Here is a 21,341-nt window from a genome sequence, read left to right on the forward strand (position 1 = left end):
CAGTCCAAGCCTTGAACACTTTGTACAGATGTTTCCTGTGCACCAGCACTGTAGTCCTCTGTAGTCTGTGTGTGTGTGTGTGTGTCTGTGTGTGTGAGTATGAGTATGTGTCCCCACATACTCAGCACGTGCTTCTTGTTGAACAGTTACACACACAGAGTACACTACAGAAGCATGGAGCAAAAGGGAGAGGCATAGAGGGAGGGGAGAGGGAGAGACAGGGAGGGGTGTGAGAGAGAGGAGGGGAGAGAGGGAGAGAGAGGGAGGGGCATAGAGAGAGAGGGGAGAGACAGGGAGGGGTGTGAGAGTTAGGAAAAATGAGGACAGAGAGAGGAGAAAGGGAGGGAGAGAGGCAGGGGAGTAGAGAGATAGATGTGAGTAGGGAGAAATGAGGACAGGGAGAGAGAGATGGAAGGAGGGAGGCAAGGAGGGAATGAAGACCACCAGTTATTGATTTTCTGCTTAAAAACCCTGATCTGGAGGCTGGTGGAGAGAGAGGAGAGAAGCTGCTTGAATGAATAAGCAGCCTGGCTGGCGGGAGAGAGGCTGGGGGAGAGGCTGGGGCTGGGCATAGAGGCTGGGACTGGGGAATAAAGGCTGGGGGAGAGAGATTGGTGCCGGGGGGAGAGCCTGGGGGGAGAGAGGCCGGGGGAGAGGCTGGGGCTGGGCATAGAGGCTGGGACTGGGGAATAAAGGCTGGGGGAGAGAGATTGGTGCCGGGGGGAGAGAGGCCGGGGGAACGAGGCTCAGCTAGAGATCCTAGGGCTGGTGGAGGGAGGCTTGGGGAGAGTCTGGAGGAGAGAGGCTGAGGTTGAGAGAGGCAGACTGGGAGAAAGAGGCTGTGGAAGAGGCTGAGGCCGGGGGGAGAAGCTGGACCACCTAAAGAACTTTGGAAACATGAACAAAGCAAACACATTGACTGCCAAACTAATGAACTCATTCGTTGGATAGTTTCACACACAGGGAGGACTCCCCATCACTCTCGTGTTGATCCAAACCACAACAACAGCAACAGCAACAGACAAATATGTCTCTCTGTGTGTCTGGCAGTAAGACCCCAGCAAACTGGCAGTGAGACCCCAGCAAACAAACAGTCTGACGGCTGTGTGTGTGTGTTTGCGTGTGTAGCTGTGTGTGTGGGTATGTATGTATGTCAGTATGTGTGTGTGTGTATCCTGCATGATACCCTTGTCTCGTCCTTTGATCCTAATGACATCAGCACCTTCGTCCACTCAGTATCTAAGATAAATCACATCTGTGCTCCTAAATGTATGGGCGGCACCATCTATTCTCATCATATTACCTTCAGGGTGTGTGCGAGTGTGTGTGAGAGTGTGTGTGTGATGGATGCCTGTGTGCGTGCGCTTGACTGTGTGAGCGTGTAAGTGGTGGGAATCAAAGTAAGAGAGCATATGCATTTCTATTACCTCTTCTTGACAAGGGAACTGCTTTACTTTTAATTGAAAGTGATCAGAAGTGTCATATGAGGCTGGTGGCTGGCAGGACGGCACCCATTCATCCCCACACATTGCCCTCAATGTCACACACACACACACACACGTGCACACACACCAACACACACGCAGGCAGGCATCCATCACACACACACGCCAGAATCCAATGCTTCACTGTGCGGAAAGGAAAGTCACCTTGATACACAATAGTCAGAAACTTCAAAGCTTCTCTCAGTTCATCTCTCTCTCTCTCTCTCTCTCTCTCTCTCTCTCTCTCTCTCAGACTTTTCTCCTCCTCTCTGTGGTACTTCCTCCTCCCCTCTCTCTCTCTCCTCTCTCCTCCTCCCCTCGCCCTCCTCTCTCTGCTCCTCCTCCTTTCACACGCGCGTCGGGAGAGACGCGGATGACAGGAGCCTCATCACAGCGTCAGATTTCGGCAGCTGGTGAGGAGAACGAGAACCGGGGGGGGGGGGGGGGGGGGGGTGGGACCATCTGCAACGGAGTGGTGGGGCGGCCATGAGAGAAGCTGCAATCTGCGGTAGCGCCAGCCAGCAGGAAGAGTGGAGAGAAAGAGAGGGATGGAACGCAGAGGGGGGAGAAAGGCTGGACAGAGAGAGAGAGAGAGAGAGAGAGAGAGAGAGGGGGAGAGAACACACACACCCACACCCCCCCAATCACCCCCCCACAGTCACACATCCACACGCACCCCCCCCCCCCCACACACACACACACTTACGCACGTCCACACTCACATACCCACACACACACACACACGCACACACACACACACACTCTCACACGCACTAGGCCTGACAAGTGCTCAGCCCAGCTATGGGGGGTTGCTCTCCTTTCAGGACAATCACCCATATCACCCCTGCTTTGCTGTCTCCATATTCAGGAGAATCCTCTGTGTGTGTGTGAGTGTGTGACAGAATGAATGAAAGAGACGGAAATAAAAAAGATGGGAGGGAATAAGTGAGAAAGAGAGAAGGAAAGAGAGAGATGTTGAGGGAGGGAGAAAGAGAGAATAAAGGAGGGAGAGAGGGTAAGAGAGAGAGAGAGAGAGAGAGAGAGAGAGAGAGAGAGAGAGAGAGAGAGAGAGAGAGAAAGGTGCATGCACAGTTCTCAGAAAGAGTTGAGCTCCTCTGGTTCCTTTCATCGCCATGGTAGCATGAGCTCCTCTCTCTCTCTCTCTCTCTCTCTCTCTCTCTCTCTCTCTCTCTCTCTCTCTCTCCCTCCCTCCCTCCCTCCCTCCCTCCCTCCCTCCCTCCCTCCCTCCCTCCCTCCCTCCCTCCATATCCATCCAGCTGTTCTCCTTTCCTCCTTTTCATCCTCTCTTCTTCTTCATCTGTCCTCGAAGATGGATTCATCGCTACTCCAATCCTCCTCTCCCCTTCCCTCCTCTTCTTCTCTCCTCTCCTCCTCTCCCTCTTCTCCTCACTTGCTCGACCCCACCCCTCCATTCACTCATCCGTTCATCCCTTCATACCTCCATCTCTCCACCCCTCCATCCCTCCACCCCTCCATCCATCCCTCACTTCACCCCTCTTTCTCTGCTTCCCTCCCTTCATCCCTCCACCTCTCCGTCCCTCTATCTCTCCCTCCCTCCATCCCCGGGGTAGAGTAATCTGAGGAGAGGTGTGGGACTGTGCACTCTTTAATACACAACTTTAATATGATCTCTGCGTCTACCAGCTCCCTTCACAAACACACACACACGACCACACGCACAGATGTACACACTTAATCCCCCACATACTCACACACACAGAGCATCATGGTGCGTGATCCTATAACAGACGATAAAGATGAAGGCAGGGTGCTTTCGTCAGGACAACACATCTACTCCTGCTATCTTAGGGATAGAGGAGACCAGGGGCCTCTTCCATAAAGGCCGCTCAACAAAGCTAGGATTAAAGTCCCAAACCTAACTTGAACCAACAATAACTTTTTAACATAGTTTTTGTATTGGGGAAATGGAGGATAGAGGCATGGATTTAGATTTGTTTTTGCAATTGTATATGATTTATGTACATTCCTAATTTCAAAAAAGTTTGTATGTTGTGTGAAATAAAAATAAAAACAGAATACAATGATTTACAAATCTCATAAACTCGTTATGTTATTCACAATAGAACATATAAAACATGTCAAATGTTTAAACTGATGAAATGTACCATTTTAAGGAAAAAATAAGGTCATTTTGAATTTGATGGCAGCAACACGTCTCAAAAGTTGGTACGGGGGCAATAAAAGGCTGGAAATAGGAAGTGTTACTAAAAATAAACAGCTGAAGGAACATTTTGCAACTAACTTGGTTAATTGCAAACAGGTCAGTAACATGATTGGGTATAAAAAGAGTATCTTAGAGAGGCAGAGTTTCTCAGAAGTAACGATGAGCAGGGGTTCACCAATCTGCAAAAACCTGCATCTACATATTGTGGAACCATTTCAGAATAATGTTCCTCAACGTAAAATTGCGAAGACTTTGAATATATCATCATTGCCTGTGATCTTCAGGCACTCAGGAGGCACTGCATAGAGAGCAGGCATGATTCTGTAATGGAAATCATTATCATTGCATGGGCTCAGAAACACCTGCAGAACTCATTGTCTGTGAACACAGTTTGCCGTGCCATCCACAAATGCAGGCTAAAGCTCTATCATGCAAAGAAGAACCCACATGTGAACATGATCCAGAAACACTGCCATCTTCTCTGGCCTAAAGCTCATTTAAAATGGACTGAGGCAAAGTGGGAAAATGGTTCTGTGGTCAGACTAATTGAAATTTCAAATTATTTTGGGGAAACCATGGATGTTGCGTCCTCTGGACTACAGAGGAGAGGGACCAGCCGGCTTCTTATCAGCGCTCAGTTCAAAAGCCTGCATTTCTGATGGTATGGTAGTGCCTATAACATCTGGTGGTGCCTTGCACATCTGGAAAGGCAACATCAATGTTGAAAGGTAAATACAGGTTTTAGAGCAACATTTGCTTCTAAAACGTATTTTTCAGGGAAGGCCTTGCGTATTTTAGGAAGACAATGTTAAACCACATCCTGCCTCTGTTACAACTGCATGGCTTCGTAATAGAAGAGTCCGGGTGCTGAACTGGCCTGCCTGCAGTCCAGACCTTTCACCAGAAAGGTGAAAACCTCAAAAAATATGACAAAGAAGACCCAGGACCGTTGAGCAGCAAGGATCCTGTATCACAAAGAGGACAACATTCCTCTCCCACATCTCCAGCTACTGGTCTCCTCAGTTCCCAGACAGATACAGACTGTTGTTAAAAGAAGAGGGGATGCTACACAGTGGTGAACATGTCCTTGTCCTAACCTTTTTGAGACGTGTTGCTGCCATCAAATTCAAGATTACCTTATTCTTTCCTTAAAATGGTACATTTCATCAGTTTAAACATTTGACATGTTTTATATGTTCTATTGTGAATAACATAATGCGTTAATGAGATTTGTAAATCATTGTATTCAGTTTTTATTTTTATTTAACACAACATCCCAACTTTTTGGGAATTGGGGTTGTAGCTATGATCATTCCTTTGGGGTCATGTAGATCGACACATATTTTAGCCTAAACGTTGATTTCACAAACTACCAAGTAAAACTTAAGCTATAGTTTGTATCGTCCTGAAAAAAATTGTTCATCAGTGTTTAATGCATTAACCAATTTTTTTTATTGAAGTTGATTTTCTTTAAGGAATTCTATTCTTAGGATCTTTAAGCTGCCCTTTCCAGCCGGACCATTCAAATTTGGGTCTAAAAAGACCCATAAGACCCGCCTTAATATCTTTGCCGTCCAATCACCGATTTTATTTCTGAAAACTGCCAGATACTCATGACAATTTAAGCTCAAAGCACATATCATTGGTTGAGGGGTTACTGCCAGTCAAAAATAAAAGTATCGTCAGCAACGGCAGCCATTGTTTTCCGAAGCGGAGCCAGAGCGGATACCATGGGAGATTGCCTACAGTGCTAGATTTACAGCTTCGAATTGAAATCGGAGACGATATTATGAGTAAAGACAAGTTTCTTAATATGTGTTGTCAATATTTTCAATTAAAAGTCTAAACTTTTTACTTACGAAGAATTTGTTTGTGGGAGTGACGCGAGTTTTTTCAGGAAAGAATTGCCTGTCCTGCCGTGGACAGGCAGTTATGACGGTAGTAGCACTGTTTAGCTTCGATTTGAGCAGATTTCTAAAAAACTTATAAAAACAACATTAACTAGCTAGATTATATACACTGTAAGCTAAATGTACATGCCTTGTTTGGCCAATTCGGTCGATTGTGGAAGAAACTAACGTTTTTTAGTTATCGAGAGGAGTATCCAGCCACAGCGCTAGCTACTTTTGGGGCAGAGAAATTTCGGTTTCCCCCATGTTTCAATCTGTCTTATGTTCTACATTGCCCACATATTTGTGGATATTCCACCTGCTCAAAGTTTTCCTCCATCTTGTAATTAAAGTGGTTAAAAATGAAGTTGTCTGATGAGGTATGGTGGATGGAGACGTTTTTGTAAAAAATGGCTGCCTGAAATCACCTTGATAAAATATGATTTGCCTTAAGTAATCATATATTTATTCACATCATAAAAATCCCCTAGTTGTCTTCTTCAATATGGTATCAACAGTTAAGGTGTATAATTTAATGTGAAAATTCATAAAATTTGAATGTGAATTTGAATGTTGGCTTAGGCAATTTGAATGTTGGCTTAGGCAGGAAAAGGTTAAATGGATGTACATTTTTTACTGAAAGGCCCTAGTGGTAAAAAGGTTAAATATGGCATCATGCCAGAAATTCTGTGGTGAATCATCGTTTTCCCATTGGGTCAGTGTTACAGGAACCACTGATTAAGCAACAACACACGTTAAGCCTGACAATTAGAATGCCACGTACCGAGTTAGTTTCACAGCATTAGTTGCCATAGTAACTGAGTTTGAACTACATTAAACTGGCTTTATGGAACCGAATCAACTGGAAATTAGTCCGACAAACTGACATTAGCCTGGCTTATTCGGTAATCTCTCTTTATGGAACAGGTCTCTGGTTGCCATAACAACACTGATATCAGTTGTTTTCTGTGATACGTGGGAAAAAACACTCAACTACGTGACGACGATGTCACTGGACCAGGAAGGGGAAGTGACGCGTGGCCACTCCCCTCAAATTGGTCCTGCTTTTGATTGGTCAGTTGATGAACATGCAGGAAGACGCAGGATCAGTAGACTGCCTCTCACAGAACAATGTGTGTATATGATGTGTGCGCATGACGTGTAAGTGCATGCTGTGTGTGTGTGTATGCCGTGTGTGTGATGTGTGTGTTCAGAGCTATCCTGTGGATTCTCCCCAGCGTCTGATGGGAGTCCAGCTGTCAATCATCCAGTAATGATTAAGAGACAGCAGGGGGCTCCACGCTAAGTGACGTGTGTCTGAGTGTTAATGTGTGTGTGTGTTCATGCGTGTGTGTGTCTGAGAGAGTGTTACAGTAATGTGTGTGTGTCTGAGATAGTGTTAATGTGTGTGTGTTAATGTGTGTGTGTATGTCTGAGAGAGTGTTACAGTAATGTGTGTGTGTCTGAGCGAGTGTTAATGTGTGTGTGTTTATGTGTGTGTGTTAATGTGTGTGTGTATGTCTGAGAGAGTGTTACAGTAATGTGTGTGTGTCTGAGAGAGTGTTAATGTGTGTGTGTCTGAGCGAGTGTTAATGTGTGTGTGTTAATGTGTGTGTGTTAATGTGTGTGTGTTAATGTGTGTGTGTATGTCTGAGAGAGTGTTACAGTAACATGTGTATGTCTGAGACCCAGTGTGTTAATGTGTGGCTTTGAGAGACACACACACAGTAATGTGTGTGTGTCTGAGAGAGTGTTAATGTGTGTGTGTCTGAGTGTGTACATGTGTGTGTGAATGCCAGTGCATTAATATGTGTGTGTCTGGGAGAGAGAGACAGAGTGTGTGTGCAGGTGTTGAAACTCTCATTCACACATCTGACACACCGTAGCTACAGATGACAAGCAGGCAACACTTTACAAAAGCAATTAGCCTTTTTTAATCTTACATTGCATTGAAAATTTACATAATAGAGTCATACATTTTACAAATAATTTCTTCATAAAAATATATTTCTTTACAAAAAAAACTTAGTTTTTCCATATTTTTGTCATGTTTTTCCTTGTTTTTACTGTAGATATTTTCAATGCATTGGGATAAGAGAGGGGGCTTAGAAGGGCACTCCTTCTGGTATCATGGGGTTCTTATTGCAGTCATTAATAGGAAAAGCGAGAAAGCCAACACATGGCCCTTTTAGAGAAGGACGTGGAGAACGGGGGGGTATGTGGTGGGGATTAGTGTGTGTGTGTGTGCGGTGGGAGGACGTTGTGTGTGTGTGTGTGTGTGCGGTGAGGGGTGTGGTGTGACGGGGAGAGAGGAGGAGCAGAGTTGAGTCACATGGTTTTTGGTAGGCACTGTGTCCGGACGAGCCACAACAACATCAACAACAACATCAACAACGTCAACAACATCAACAACAACTGAGGATCTTGAAACACTACTAAGTGAAAAAATAAACTAATGAGTGCCGTGTCAACTACGAAAGACACAATGTTGTGCAAAATAACGACAATGCGTGAGGTGTGGGGAGACACAGGGGAACAAACTCTGATCTTATTGGTTTAAAGGCTGGTGATGATGTCAGCGATGAGGATCCTAATGCCCCATAGGACGAGAGGATACTTTCGAAACAGATCCTCGACTATGTTTCCCCTGGTTTCATCAGCTGCTCGTCAGCTCTGATTACAGGAGTACACCAGGAGACTCATTTACCACAAATGAAAAAGGCTCACTCTGCTAATGTAGTTTGTGTCTGAGTGTGTGTGTTTGTGTGAGTGTGAGAGAGAGACAGCAGTCTAAGAAATCAAAAAGTTAGACTCTAGGATCCCCATACCTGACTGGTGTGACTGGGAATAGAGAGAATGGAGAGAGACAAAAGAGAGAGACAAAGACAAAATAAAGAGAAGGGTGCAGAGAGAGAGAAAGAGAGAGAAGAGGAAGAGATTTGATTCAGTTTATCCTGTGACTGTCTCACTCTCTTCAGGACAATATGTGGTGTGTGTGTGTGTTGCCTGTGTGTGTGTGCTGTGTGTGTGTACGTGTGTGCGTAGGGAGCTTAGGGTGGGGCTGAGTTAGCGATATCGTAGTTTCTCATAAAAAACAAACAAAAAAATAAAATGAAAACGCTTCGAAGGAGCTTCTAGGAGAACCCAAAAATACCTCTGTGTGTGGGACACGTGAACAGTGTTTATTGGAAACATATTGTTCTTTTTTATATTTTAAATACATTTTATTATAAACTCTTCGTATAATCTCCGTCTCCCCTGGCAACGGCTCCCAGTGATAATATAATAGCACAAAAATATAGTTGATGAAGCTCCCGGGGCCAGACTGCGGGGGAAGGGGGACGGTTAACGGTATTTAACGGTATAAAAGCCCCCCGGGGTGGCAGGAGAGTAGAAGCACTCTCAGAGTGCAGGACGACCCAGCAGAGGAAACGCATCATCGAGCCGCTGCCAAGACCTGGGGGGGGGGGGGGGGGGGGGGGGTTCAGGGGGTCACCTGTGAAGGAGGAGGCCTCACTCTCTTAGAGTCCTCTTCCTCCTCCTCTTCCTCCTCCTCCTCCCCATCTGTCTGTCTGTCTGTCTGTCTGTCTGTCAGTCAGCCTTCCTGAAAAATGTGCTTTAATCATCAGAGTCACTCCCTGGCTTCCTGCCTCCATCTCCACAGGCTCTGCCTCTGTACGAGAGTCCACCAATAGAGTCTGATTGTTGGGTTGGGACAGGAAGTGTCTGTCTGTCTGGTTTGTATTTAAAAAATCCTGCAGGTGAGGGGTCAGGGGATCAAGAGGGGGTCAGGGTGGGGATTTCATCAGACAACTTGTTAGCTAGCGTCACGTTAGCTACTCCCTTGTTAGCTATCGTCACGTTAGCTGGCATCACGTTAGCTAGCGTCATGTTAGCTAGCCCCTTGTTAGTTAATATCATGTTAGCTTGCCTCGTGTCGGCTAGCATCATGTTAGCTAGCCTTGCATTAGCTAGCCTTGCGTTAGCTAGCATCCCGTTAGCCGGCATCACGTTAGTCATTAACCATGACACCATGTGTAGACAGTGTTGGACGGGGGCGGGGGGAGGGGGGGGTTGGTTTAAACCGTTTCACCGTGGTGGAGGTCGGGTTAAACCATCACACCATGGTGCAGACAGTGTTGAGGTTGGGGTCGAAGCGCACGGCCTTGCCCTCCACAGCCTTGGCGGTGGTATTGTACATGGGGTTCTCGAACGCCGCCTGGCCGTTGTTGTTCTCGTGAACGGAGCAGCCCGTGTACTGCGTCTTGGGAGTCGTCCTGTGGGGGCGACGGAGAGCAGGTCAGCGCAAACAGCAGAAGAAGAACCGAAGTTGGCACAAACAAGAGAAGCAGAAGAAGACTCGCCACAGTTTTCAAAGTGACTAAACTGGCCATTTTCAGCCTTACCCCTTGCCCCTTTGTATTTCCAGTCAATGCTGGGGAAAGGTTATGTGGGTGTGGGAGTTTTTCATGAATATTCATTCTGGGGCTTCCTCAAATGCTCCAAGTGATTCATGAACATTACCAATTATCCTACCCAGCTCTCCCTGTAAACTGTTAGAATACCTCGAAAAGACGTTCTTACATCTTGAAGTTCTTCAAATTTTTTTAACCACTACAGGCAAAATTGTCAGGACTTACCACCTAATAATCATAATCAACACTTATGCAAAGATTTGTTGGAATTAAGACCAGGATGGATGAGTTTAACTATGCATCAGTAGTAACCATAGGGGTTTTACTTGAAAAAGGTGTTGGAGTTTAGATCCACTTTAATAGTTGCTAGTGATTGTTAGGTCTAACAGTAGTGGTGTATTTTTAGTGTATATAAAGTATCTGTAGTTTGAACTCACCTCTGTTTGTAAAGGTAAAATCCGAAGCCTGCAAATATCAGGGCGAAAAAAGGCACAAGGATTGCTATGGCAACAGAACTACTGTTGGTGCCATGAGGAGGAGGGGCCGAGTTGTGACTCTCTGACATGTTCAGACCTTGGACACACACACACACACACACACACAAACCAGAACATTAGTTATGAAATCTGGAAGGTAGGTCTTCCAGCTATGAGGCTAACTCTGATAGAACCAGGGTCAGATCCAGGTACAGCCTGACTCTGATAGAACCAGCATGATATCTAGCTACTGCAGAGTATATTCAAGTAGAGAGTAGAGCATAGAGAAGACAGTATAGAGTTGAGTACAATAGAGTAGAGAGTACAGCATAGTATAGAGTAGAGTATATGGTAGAGTAGAGAGTAGGGTCTAGTAGAGTAGAGAGTATAGCATAAAAGACAGTATAAAATAGAGTACAGTAGAGTAAAGAGTATGGAGCAGAGTACAGTAGAGAGTAGATCGTATTGAATAGTAGAGTAGAGTATAGGGTATAGTAGAGTAGAGAGTAGAGTACAGTAGAGTAGAGAGTAGAACACAGTACAGAGTATAGCAGAGTGTAGTGTGGTAGGATACCTAGCCTCTGCAGTCCAAACTGTCCGAAGTCTTGACCCTGTATGAAACCCTGGAACACGTAGGTGGAGCCATCTGGCTCAGCAGACACCTGGGGAACAGGCAGTCAGGAAACAGTCAGGAAACAGTCAGGAAACAGTCAGCCAGGTACACAGGAAACAGGCAGGCAGGTACACAGTTAGGGAACAGTCAGGCAGGCACACAGTCAGGAAACAGTCAGGCAGGTACACAGTTAGGAAACAGTCAGGCAGGTACACATTCAGGAAACAGTCAGGCAGGTACACATTCAGGAAACAGTCAGGCAGGTACACAGTCAGGAAACAGTCAGGCAGGTACACCGTCAGGAAACAGTCAGCCAGGTACACAGTCAGGAAACAGTCAACAAGGAAAACAGAAAGGAGAGTAGACGAGGAGACAGGACAGGAGAAAAGGAGGGAGGAAGAGGAGAAGACTTACAAAGCCGTCCATGGCCCAGGTCTCCTCTTGTACCTTGCCTGGAGCTGATTGGCTGGACTCCCTGACCTCGTACATCAACAGCAACAGACGAGCTTCCTGGCTCTTATAGACACCTGAGGGGGTGCGGGGGGGGGGTAGTTTAACAGGGTGATTTAACCTTTCTCCCCTAGCAACTATTATTTTATCTCTCTCCCTCTCCTTCACTCTCTCTCCATCTCCTCTCTCTCATCCCCCCATCTCTCTCTCCCTAGCTCTGTCTCCATCTCTCTCTCCTAATTAGAAATGACGGGGCAGACTCAAGAACAATCTGATATCTAAGAGATTAATTAGACAACGTAAATCAATGTCAGCTTTGTCAGCGGAGGAGAGATAAGAAAGACAGAGCTAACAGACAGAGAGAGAGATGGAGGGAGGGAGAGATACAGAGAGAGGCAAAGAGGGAAGGAGAGAGAGATATACACCGAGAGATAGAGGGAGGGAGAGAGAGTGAGAGGGAAAGAGAAGCACTATTATTTTAATTACAAAAAATCCATCAAGGACTTGTCAGACTGGATTCATATTTCACAGAAGACAGCGATGGAGTGGGTTATGCTGAGAAATATTATAGAGAGGGAGAGATGAGAGGAGGTCAGAGAATAACACATAAACACACAAACAAGCACAGCAATTATCCTCCAACCATAACGTAACACCACCATCTGGAACCATGACAGCAGAGCAGGTAATTACTGTTTAAAAGCTGTTAAATACTTGAGTAGAACTTGTTTTATCTCCAAAGCTGGAGTGAAAGCAGTGGATCAGTGTGGGAAAGTGGCAACGATGACCCGAAACAAACTCCCCTAAATTATTCCTCCTCCTCCACCCTACCCTCTCCTCCCTCGCTCCTCCTCCTTTCTCCTCCCCGTCCCTCCTCCTCCTCCTCCCCCACCCTCCCTCCCTCCCTCCTCCTCCTCCTCCTCCTCCTCCTCCTCCCCCCTCCCACCTGAGAGCAGCAGTTCCATGTTGGCGTTGGAGAGCGTGACGTTGACCCTCCCGGAGGAGGCGTTGAAGCTGGTGATGCTCAGGGTCATGGGACGCTTCCTGCCGCGGTAGTCATAGGAACCCTTCCAGATGTAGTTGGGCGCAAACACGTCATCTGGAACTGAGGACGGAGGGGGAGGAGAGGGGGGAGGGATCGGGGGGCAGCATGAACAGAAGTCTGTCTCCGTGGTCTGGCGGACTCCCCCCCCGTAGTCCCCCCCCCCCTCCCTGCTTCCTACGTCCAGCCCGCTCCGGTGAGCGCTGAAGACGTGTGAAACATTCTGAAGGTCAGAGGAACTTTCCGGGGTTGTGTTGGATCACGCAGCGGAGGATGGGAGGTGAGGAGAGGGTAAGAGAGGGAGAGAGAGGAAGGGAGCGAGAGATAGAGGGAGACAGGGAGAGAGGGAGGGAAAGAGAGAGAAAGAAAGGTCGGGAGACAGAGGGAGGGAGAGAGAGAGAGAGAAGAGAGAGAGAGAGTGCACAAGCTGCCTGGAAATCTTACCATCAAACTATTCCGCCCTCGCAATAACACACCCACACACACAAAACTCTTTCTTTATACTCTACTTCTTGAGGGCTTCGCAGACACAAATTACATTTAGTTATTTAGTAGACGCTCATATCCAGAGCGCCTTAGCACATTAGCACCATAAAGAGAAAGAGAGATGGACATAGAGAGAGAGGTCGAGAGAGAGGGAAAGAAAGAGAGACAAAGAGAGAGGGAAGGAAAAAGAGGGAGAGAGAGAGAGAGAGAGAGGGGGGGGGGAAAGAAAGAGATAGAAGGTGGCACTAACTATGGTCTCTTCTGGCAAGTATTCATGTTTAACCAGGAGTCAGGGTCAGGGGTCAGGAACAGGGGTCAGGAGTCAGGGTCAGAGTTTAGAAACAGGGGTCAGGGGGTCAAGGTACTCACCATTGAGTTTAGGGCTGGGGGTCCCTGCAGCTGGCTTCATGGGCTTCTCTGATAGCTTGGATCCAGCTGTGGACACACACACATGTATCAACACAGTCTAACGGGAGAGGAGAGGAAAGGAGGAGAGTGGGGGGAGAAGAGGGACGGGGGAGGGGGAGAGGGGAGGAGAGGAGGAGAGGGGGGGGAGAAGAGGGACGGGGGAGGGGGAGAGGAGAGGAATGGAGGGGGGAAGGGAAGAGGAGTGGAGGAGAGCAGTGTGTCCTCCCCCTCTCCACATCTGTTTGAGTCAGTAATTACTGCCTGGCCTCAGGTGTACAGCTGTGCCACTCAGCACAAAGATGCTCTGTGTGTGAGTGTGTGTGTGTTTGTGTGCATCCGCGTGTGTGTGTGTGTAGTCACAACCCTTAGGGAACATGAGAGACTCTGGCCTAGATCAGTGCCTGCTCCACACCCACACCCACACCCACACGCACACGCACACACACACACACACACACACACACACACACACACACACACACACACACACAGCATCTCTCTCTACAGGTCTGCTATCAAGGTGCTTGTTACCATGAACTACTGTGGAGCCGCCAGGTGTTACAGCACAGCAGTTTGACAGCTGTGTGTGTGTGTCTGTGTGTCTTTGTGTGTGCATCATACCTAGACAGCCAATTCAGGGGTGTGTGTGACTGTGTGTGTGCGGGTGTGTTAATTTGTGAATGTGTGTGAGTAGGTGTCATACCTATGAACACAATACCTCAGCGCTGCAGTGTGTATGCGTGAGTGTGTGTGTGTCATACCTCGACACACGGGCGTCTTCCCGCTCCAGGTGCCGTCGGACCTGCAGACTCGGTGTTCTGATCCTCCAGACAGGAAGTAACCCCGCTGACAGGAGTAGACCAGCGTGAAGCCATATCCTGCCAGCTCCATAAACACCACTGTCACATGATCAGGGCTCTCCGGCTGCTTACATGAGTGGGCTGGGGAAGGGGAGGGGGGGACGTAGTTAGATCTCTCATTCTAGTCTTCAACTAGATCAAACCAGACTAGGCCAGACCAGATCAGACCAGACTGGACAACCAGAATTGACCAGACAACCAAACTAGACCAAACTAGACAAGACTAGACTAGACCAGATCAGACAACCAGAATTGACGAAACAAGACCAGACTAGACCAGACCAGACTAGACCAGATAAGACCAGACCAGACTCGGTTACACCAGTCAAAGCTAACCCAGGCTTTTTCACTAATTACAAGGATCAGGATATCAAACGATGAAAGGATCATAGTAGACACATATACACACACAGACCAGGCACACACACACACACATGCATCTGCACACACACCCATTCACACAAAAACAAATAAAATTTGGCAGAACTGAGGCTAATTACGGAGATAGTGAAGTGTGTTTATGACTGAAAAGAAAGAAAGGGAGATGGAGGAGGCAGAGAGAGCAGGTGAAGAGAGAAAGATATGGAGTGAGGAGGAGAGAGAGAGATTGAGATAGGAGGAGGAGGAGAGAGAGAGATGGAGAGGGGAGGAGGAGGAGGAGAGAGATGGAGAGGGGAGGAGGAAAGAGAGAGATAGAGAGAGGAGGAGAGATGGAGATAGGGGGAGGAGAGAGATGGAGAGAGAGATGGAGAGAGGGGGTGGAGAGAGAGATGGAGAGAGGGGGTGGAGAGAGAGATGTACATGGACAGAGACAGAGGGATAGGGAGAGAGATACAGCTTCTTACTCCATACAGCCTAAGCGACCACACCCTTGCAATTATAAAAAACAAAAACAAAAAAACAACCCTTGTTACCAAAAGAACATCAAATCTGGGGTCACTGTACATCAGGTGAAGATGAAATGGAGATACTCTTTTTCCTAAAATATAACAAATACAAGGTATATTCCCAAAAGATTTAACAGCTAATTACAATCTACACAGAGCTTAACGATAGTGAGAAACTAAGGATGTTTCTGTGTGAGGGACCTACAGTCTTGCTGCCAGATATATTTGAGAGTCACAACTTGAATAGGGTAATTGTTGAAACTATTATTTTTCCGAACATTTTGTTTTGTAATTACACTCAAACATTTTATGTCATTTTGCCTCTTGATATTTGTATGGATGTGTGTTTTATGATTAATGAGGATTAGATTTTCTGCTATATGTAAACAATAGCTGACTAGATTAGACTGTGGACTGCTTTGGCAACATTGTTTGAACGTTCATGCCAATAAAGCATATTAAACTAGAGAGGGTACAATTTCTGGGGAAATTGTAGGGTGTGCTTGCTTGCGTCGGTTGCACAGGGGTCCGTTTTTGAATTACATTTTTACAACTGATATTTCTGTATATTTTATATGAAAATGCATACTTATTATTTATAAAGATTACAAGACCGGTGTAAAAATTGACCTAATCTCTATGACTTAAACGTCATTTTAAGTTTTTCCCTTCTCATGATATTTTCAGGCATTTAGCCTACTCATTGCATTCATTCATTAATAAAGAACCCCCTTTGAAGATTATTCTACGACGTTACCCGGCAGTAGAAGATGGAATCGCGATTCAAACAGTACCATCTGCTAACTGAAAATATGCCCCCCAAAACGTAAATAAGCTTGACATTTATTTAGTGGAAAATCTCTCATTCATAAAAAGCTCACTGGTAGCGATCATTGTCAGTAACAACGCAAAATGCGATATAGCCCTGTGTGGAGAAGCTGCCCCGGTAAATTGTACTACTACGGTACAGTACTAGACTACTGCTGTGTTCGTCTTGGTAGCGATTGCGTTGGTTGAATTGGATTTAACGTTCCGTTGTACGGTTTAAGCTGAAATTAATTATTTTCATGAACAGATTGACAACGTTTAGGCTGTGGCAATGAAGTTCAGGTTAGTAGTTAGATAGACTTTTGATTTAAGTAAGGGGAGTGCCGAACATGTTCTGTCGCCGTTTGACTTCCTAAACAGCTGTGTAGTGTAGATGTTTTTGTAGTGTGTCTCGCGTAGGCTACAGCGTTGCAGTGAGCTACACTGATTTGAAACCACAGGTAATGGTAATTTCACCAACAAATCGTTTACTTGTAATCTAATGTCATAATACATCCTACAACGAAAACGTATTTGTGAGGAATGTTTATTTTAACGATTGAAAACAGATGCATCATAGACCACTGTTATGTGTTGCCCGGGCAACACAGGCTAATGTCATGATGCTAATACTTCAGTGAAATAGTAGACTACTGTTTCCGAAAGTAGATGTACTTCCTTAATAATATCAGCTTATACTTTACATTACACATGACAATTGTGTGTCATATCACAAAGTAAAATTAGTAAATAGTTATCACCCTGGCCTCTTTGCTTGTGGCGTTCCTGCAGCTGCCTTGCAGTAAAGCTATAGTTAGCCTAGCTATCCCCCAAGTTAACAGATGTGAAACGAATGTTCTGCCAAAGGTAGTCACGCGTGTTTTCGTGACGTTAGTGACGTAGTGACGTTAGTAACGTCAGTGACTGTGGCTAGCAAATTAGCCACTGTTAGCTTCACTTTTCGCCACAAAAACTTAACTTCAGCCTAAACCATGCAACGGAACGTAAATTCCAATAGAAGCAACTCAATCGCTACCAAGACGAAACTTTTGACACCTACGTTGTCTATGTAGGCCAAATATTGACTGAGTTTTAGGGGGGCAAAAAGAAATAAAAATAATAATAATAATATATATGTGAGAGAACAAAGGTTGTGCTCTCGCCGAAGGCTTGAGCACACCCAATTAAATTGAATTCAGAGAGGGGGAGAGATGTAGAGGGGGAGTCAGAAATAGAGAAGGATAGAGGAAAATACAGAGAGAGAGATGGAGAGAGGGGGAAAGAGAGATGGAGGGGGAGAGGGAAAGAGAGTGAAAGAGAGATGGAGGGGGAGAGAGAGAGGGAGAAACAGTGAAAGAGCGAGAGCAGGAGGGAGTGAGATGGAGGGGGAGAGAAAGAGGGAGAGTGAAAGAGAGATAGAGGGAGAGAGAGATGGAGGGGGAGAGAGAGAGGGAGAGAGAGAGTGAAAGAGCGGGAGAGGGAGAAAGAGAGAGAGGGAGAGAAAGATGGAGGGGGAGAGAGATTGAAAGAGAGAAGGAGTGAGAGAGGGGTAGAAAGAGAGAGAAAGAGAGAGAGGGAGGTCCTAAATCCTGACTGTTTGGCAGGTTCTATCTGGTTCTGTCTGCTTCTGTCGGGTTCTGTGTGGTTCTACCAGGTTCTATCTGGTTGTCCAGAACGTTTTACTGTACTCTACTGTTTCCTACTGTCCCAGTTCCCATGGAAACAGCACACTGCGCTTACGTAACCAGATGAGTTAGAAAACACCTGAGTGTGTTTGTCATATGCACACACACTTGAGACTGCTAGGCACACACCCACACACTTCTGAGACTGCCTGTCACCCCTTTACACACAAACGTGCTGAATCACAAGGAAACAGGAAGTGATGCAGGACTGTGAGGTCAGGTGACTTACGTATGCACTCTGGTTGGAGGCCGCTCCAGGTGAGGTCGGCCTGGCAGAGACGCGTGGTGGAGCCCTGGAGCAGGTGACCTGGCTGGCACTGGAACCCCACCATGCTGCCCACCTGCACACACACACACACACACATTTGTGTTATTATGCTGTTTGTTCTTTGGCACTTCATCAACCCGCCTGTCCTCCTCCTCTCATCTCTCCTCCTCTCATCTCTCCTCCTCCTCTCATCTCTCCTCCTCCTCTCATCTCTCCTACTCCTCTCATCTCATCTCTCCCCTCTTCCTCTCTCCTCTCTTCATCTCTCCTCTCCTCATCTCTCCTCATTTCTCCTCCTCCTCTCATCTCTCCTCCTCCCCCTCTTCAGCATCTCCAGTGGTTGTATGAATGTGGTCAGGCCTACATCTCCCAGCTCTGGCCTGTCTCAACCACTAAAACGACTTGATGTCGTAAAATGTTAATGTCAGCACATCAGCCTCAAATAACCACCTCTACGTCCTTCCCTGCCCTCATCTCTCCATTCTCTCCCTCCGTCCATCCCAACCTCCCTTCCTCCAGCCTGTCCTCTCATCACCTCCCTCCAGCCTCTCCCCCCCCTTCCTTGTCCTCTCCTACCCTCCCTCCTCTCCAACCCCCCTCCTCCTTCTCATCGCCTCCTTTCCTCTCCTCAACCCATTAACGGCTGTATTCAGACAGTGTACCTGTGAACACATGGCTTCCAAATGTACCTCCCTCCCTCTTATTTCTCTCCCCATCTTTTACTCTATTTCTCCCTCTCTCTTTCCTCTCCCCCCCCTCTCTCTTTCCTCTCCCCCCCTCTCTCTCCCCCCCCCCTCTCTCCCCCTCTCTCTCTCCCCCCCTCTCTCCCCCCTCTCTCTCTCCCCCCCCCTCTCTCCCCCTCTCTCTCTCCCCCCCTCTCTCCCCCCTCTCTCCCCCCCTCTCTCCCCCTCTCTCTCTCCCCTCTACCCTCTCCCCCAGTCTTGTGTGCTGTGATCATACGATGCTTTCATCTGTGTTGGTGTGTCAAAGTCTGCTTTAATGTTCTATTAGAGGATCAACCAGTAGAACACACACACACTCTCACATACACACACACACACACACATTCACACGTACAAACAAACACTGCAGCACAGTTTTGTCCGTTTATATGAGCTAGTAATGTAAACATATTGGGGCAGAGGTGTGTGTGTGTGTGTGTGCGTGTACGCTCATTAGAGAGACAACACCGCCAGGACAGCATGGGTCTGGCTGGTGACCATAAGAGGCCAACACACCCACACACGCACACACCCCACTGAGCCCAAATAAACAGGTTTCTTATGAGGATAACCAGGGTATCTTTCTCAGCAGGGTCCTGCAAAACAACCTCCATGTTCTCCCTCAAGTTCTCCCCCCATGTTCTCTTTCATTATCTCTAACACATTCTCCCCTCAAGTTCCACCCCATGTTCTCCAACGCTTTCTCCTCCCCACGTTCTCCTCCCACGTTCTCACTCACGTTCTCCTCCCACGTTTCTCCTCCCACGTTCTCCCTCACGTTCTCCCTCACGTTCTCCTCCCACGTTCTCCCTCACGTTCTCCTCCCACGTTCTCCTCCCCACGTTCTCCTCCCACGTTCTCCTCCCACGTTCTCCCTCACGTTCTCCTCCCACGTTCTCCCCTCACGTTCTCCTCCCACGTTCTCCCTCACGTTCTCCTCCACGTTCTCCTCCACGTTTCTCCCTCACGTTCTCCCTCACGTTCTCCTCCCACGTTCTCCTCCCACGTTCTCCCTCACGTTCTCCTCCCACGTTCTCCCTCACGTTCTCCTCCCACGTTCTCCCTCACGTTCTCCTCCCACGTTCTCCTCCCACGTTCTCCCCTCACGTTCTCCTTCATGTTCTCCAACAAGTTCTGCCCCGTTCTCACAAGTTCAAACTTCTTACCTTGAAGCCATAGTTCTGTTGAGGGAACCATAGCGGGTGTTCCTGGGTTATCACAGGTGGTACGAGTAGGTTCTGGGAGGAGGGGGAGAGAGAGAGAGAGAGAGAGAATATAGAGAGAAAGAGAGGAGAGAGAGAATAGAGAGAGATAGAGAGAGAGAGAGAGAGAGAGAGAGGAGAGAGAGAGAGAGAGAGAGAGAGAGAGAGAGAGAGAGAGAGAGAGAGAGGAGAGATGAGACGAGAGAAGAGAGAGAGAGATGAGAGAGAGAGAGGAGAGAGAAAGAGAAGAGAATGAGAGGGAGAAAGGTCAGTGTAGACAGATAGTTCTAGAATACCGACGCGACATAGCTACCTACAGTTTATGTGCGTGTGTGTGTGTGTTTATGTGTGCATGTGAGTGCCTGTGAGTGTGTTTGTGTGCGCTGCGTGCGTGAATCATTTTGAAGTGTTATGAACATAAACAGACTGCCTACAGTGACAGTGGCCCTTTGTGAGAGTGTGTGCTTGTAAAACAACCGTCTGGGAGTTTGTTGGTGAGAGCGTTGTGTGTGTTCTGTCAGTGGGCCCGCCGTGGTCATCAGTGTCTGGCAGCAGTACCAGCAGCAACCACTAGAGAACACTGCTGCTACAGAAAAGATGCACGGCTGGACCGGCTGATGGTGTGTGCGTGTGTGCGTGCGTGCTACGTGCGCCCGTGCATATTCGTACGTAGCGTTTGTGTGATCCTGTGTGTGGCCCTGTGTGTAAACTGTGGTGACCCTGTGTGCGTCTGTGTGACCCTGTGAGTGTGTGTGATCCTGTGTGCGGGTGTGTGATCCTGTGTGTGGGAGTGCGTTGTGTGACCCTGTGAGTGTGTGTGACCCTGTGTGTGTGAGCGTGTGTGTGATCCTGTGTGTGTGTGTGCCATCATTAGCATGTGCAGCACAGCCTCTCCAGGGTGACGCAGGAACCTGACTCAATGCAGCCTTAGAGATGACAGCAGCTACACACCCTCGCTCTCTCTCTCGCTCCTCTCGATCTCTCCGTCTCCTCCGTCCCTCTCTCCTTCCCTCCTTCTCTCCCTCTTTCTATCCCTCTCTCCTTCTTTATCTCTCGCAATCCCTCTCTAACCCTCTCTCCTTCTCTCTCCCTCTTTCCTCCTCTCCCTCTCTATCTCGATTCCCTCTTTCTGTTTTGTTCCGTTTTTACACTTTTCCTCTTTCAGTTCTTCAAGCTCGCCTTTCTTTTCTCCATCCCCCGTCCCTCCCTCAGTCCCTCCCTCCAACCCTCTTTCTCTCTCCCCCCCTCCATCCCTTTATCTAATCTCCTCAGTATTCAACAGCAACCTTATGACAGCCAATTACATCCATCAGCCAGACAATCAGCCAATCCCATGCACTTCCCAGCGGAAACCTTATTTTAGGCCAATCAACCTTAATGACATATTTCTCTCTACTCCTCCCTCCAGCTCCCCTCCCCCTTTAATGATCTCTTCTCTGTT

The 21,341-nt window shown here is 47.3% G+C and overlaps 1 protein-coding gene across 1 annotated transcript; it reads right to left on the reverse strand.

Moving 5' to 3' along the window:
* Window positions 1–7,499: 7,499 nt before the first annotated feature.
* On the reverse strand, window positions 7,500–19,932 carry LOC134007006 (CUB and sushi domain-containing protein 3-like). The gene is made up of 9 exons (XM_062446123.1): window positions 19,865–19,932; window positions 17,938–18,049; window positions 14,231–14,410; window positions 13,431–13,496; window positions 12,480–12,638; window positions 11,498–11,610; window positions 11,045–11,132; window positions 10,432–10,567; window positions 7,500–9,856 (listed from the first exon to the last, which is right to left on the reverse strand). The coding sequence occupies exons 2-9, from the start codon at window positions 18,038–18,040 to the stop codon at window positions 9,697–9,699; spliced, it is 1,005 nt and encodes a 334-aa protein (XP_062302107.1). The 5' UTR covers window positions 18,041–18,049; window positions 19,865–19,932; the 3' UTR covers window positions 7,500–9,696.
* Window positions 19,933–21,341: the final 1,409 nt, after the last annotated feature.

Source organism: Osmerus eperlanus, chromosome 20 (genome assembly GCF_963692335.1).
Source record: "Osmerus eperlanus chromosome 20, fOsmEpe2.1, whole genome shotgun sequence".
Classification (NCBI taxonomy): domain Eukaryota; kingdom Metazoa; phylum Chordata; class Actinopteri; order Osmeriformes; family Osmeridae; genus Osmerus; species Osmerus eperlanus.

What these genes read in the sequence shown, in the direction of transcription:
- LOC134007006 (XM_062446123.1), bottom strand. Translation starts at nt 18,040, where the DNA reads ATGGTGGGGTTCCAGTGCCAGCCAGGTCACCTGCTCCAGGGCTCCACC. An exon ending in GTTTGGACTGCAGAGGCTAG is followed by an intron (nt 10,568 to 11,044) that starts GTATCCTACCAC and finishes TGTGTGTCCAAG; the next exon opens with GTCTGAACATGTCAGAGAGT. An exon ending in TTTTACCTTTACAAACAGAG is followed by an intron (nt 9,857 to 10,431) that starts GTGAGTTCAAAC and finishes TCGCCCCCACAG; the next exon opens with GACGACTCCCAAGACGCAGT.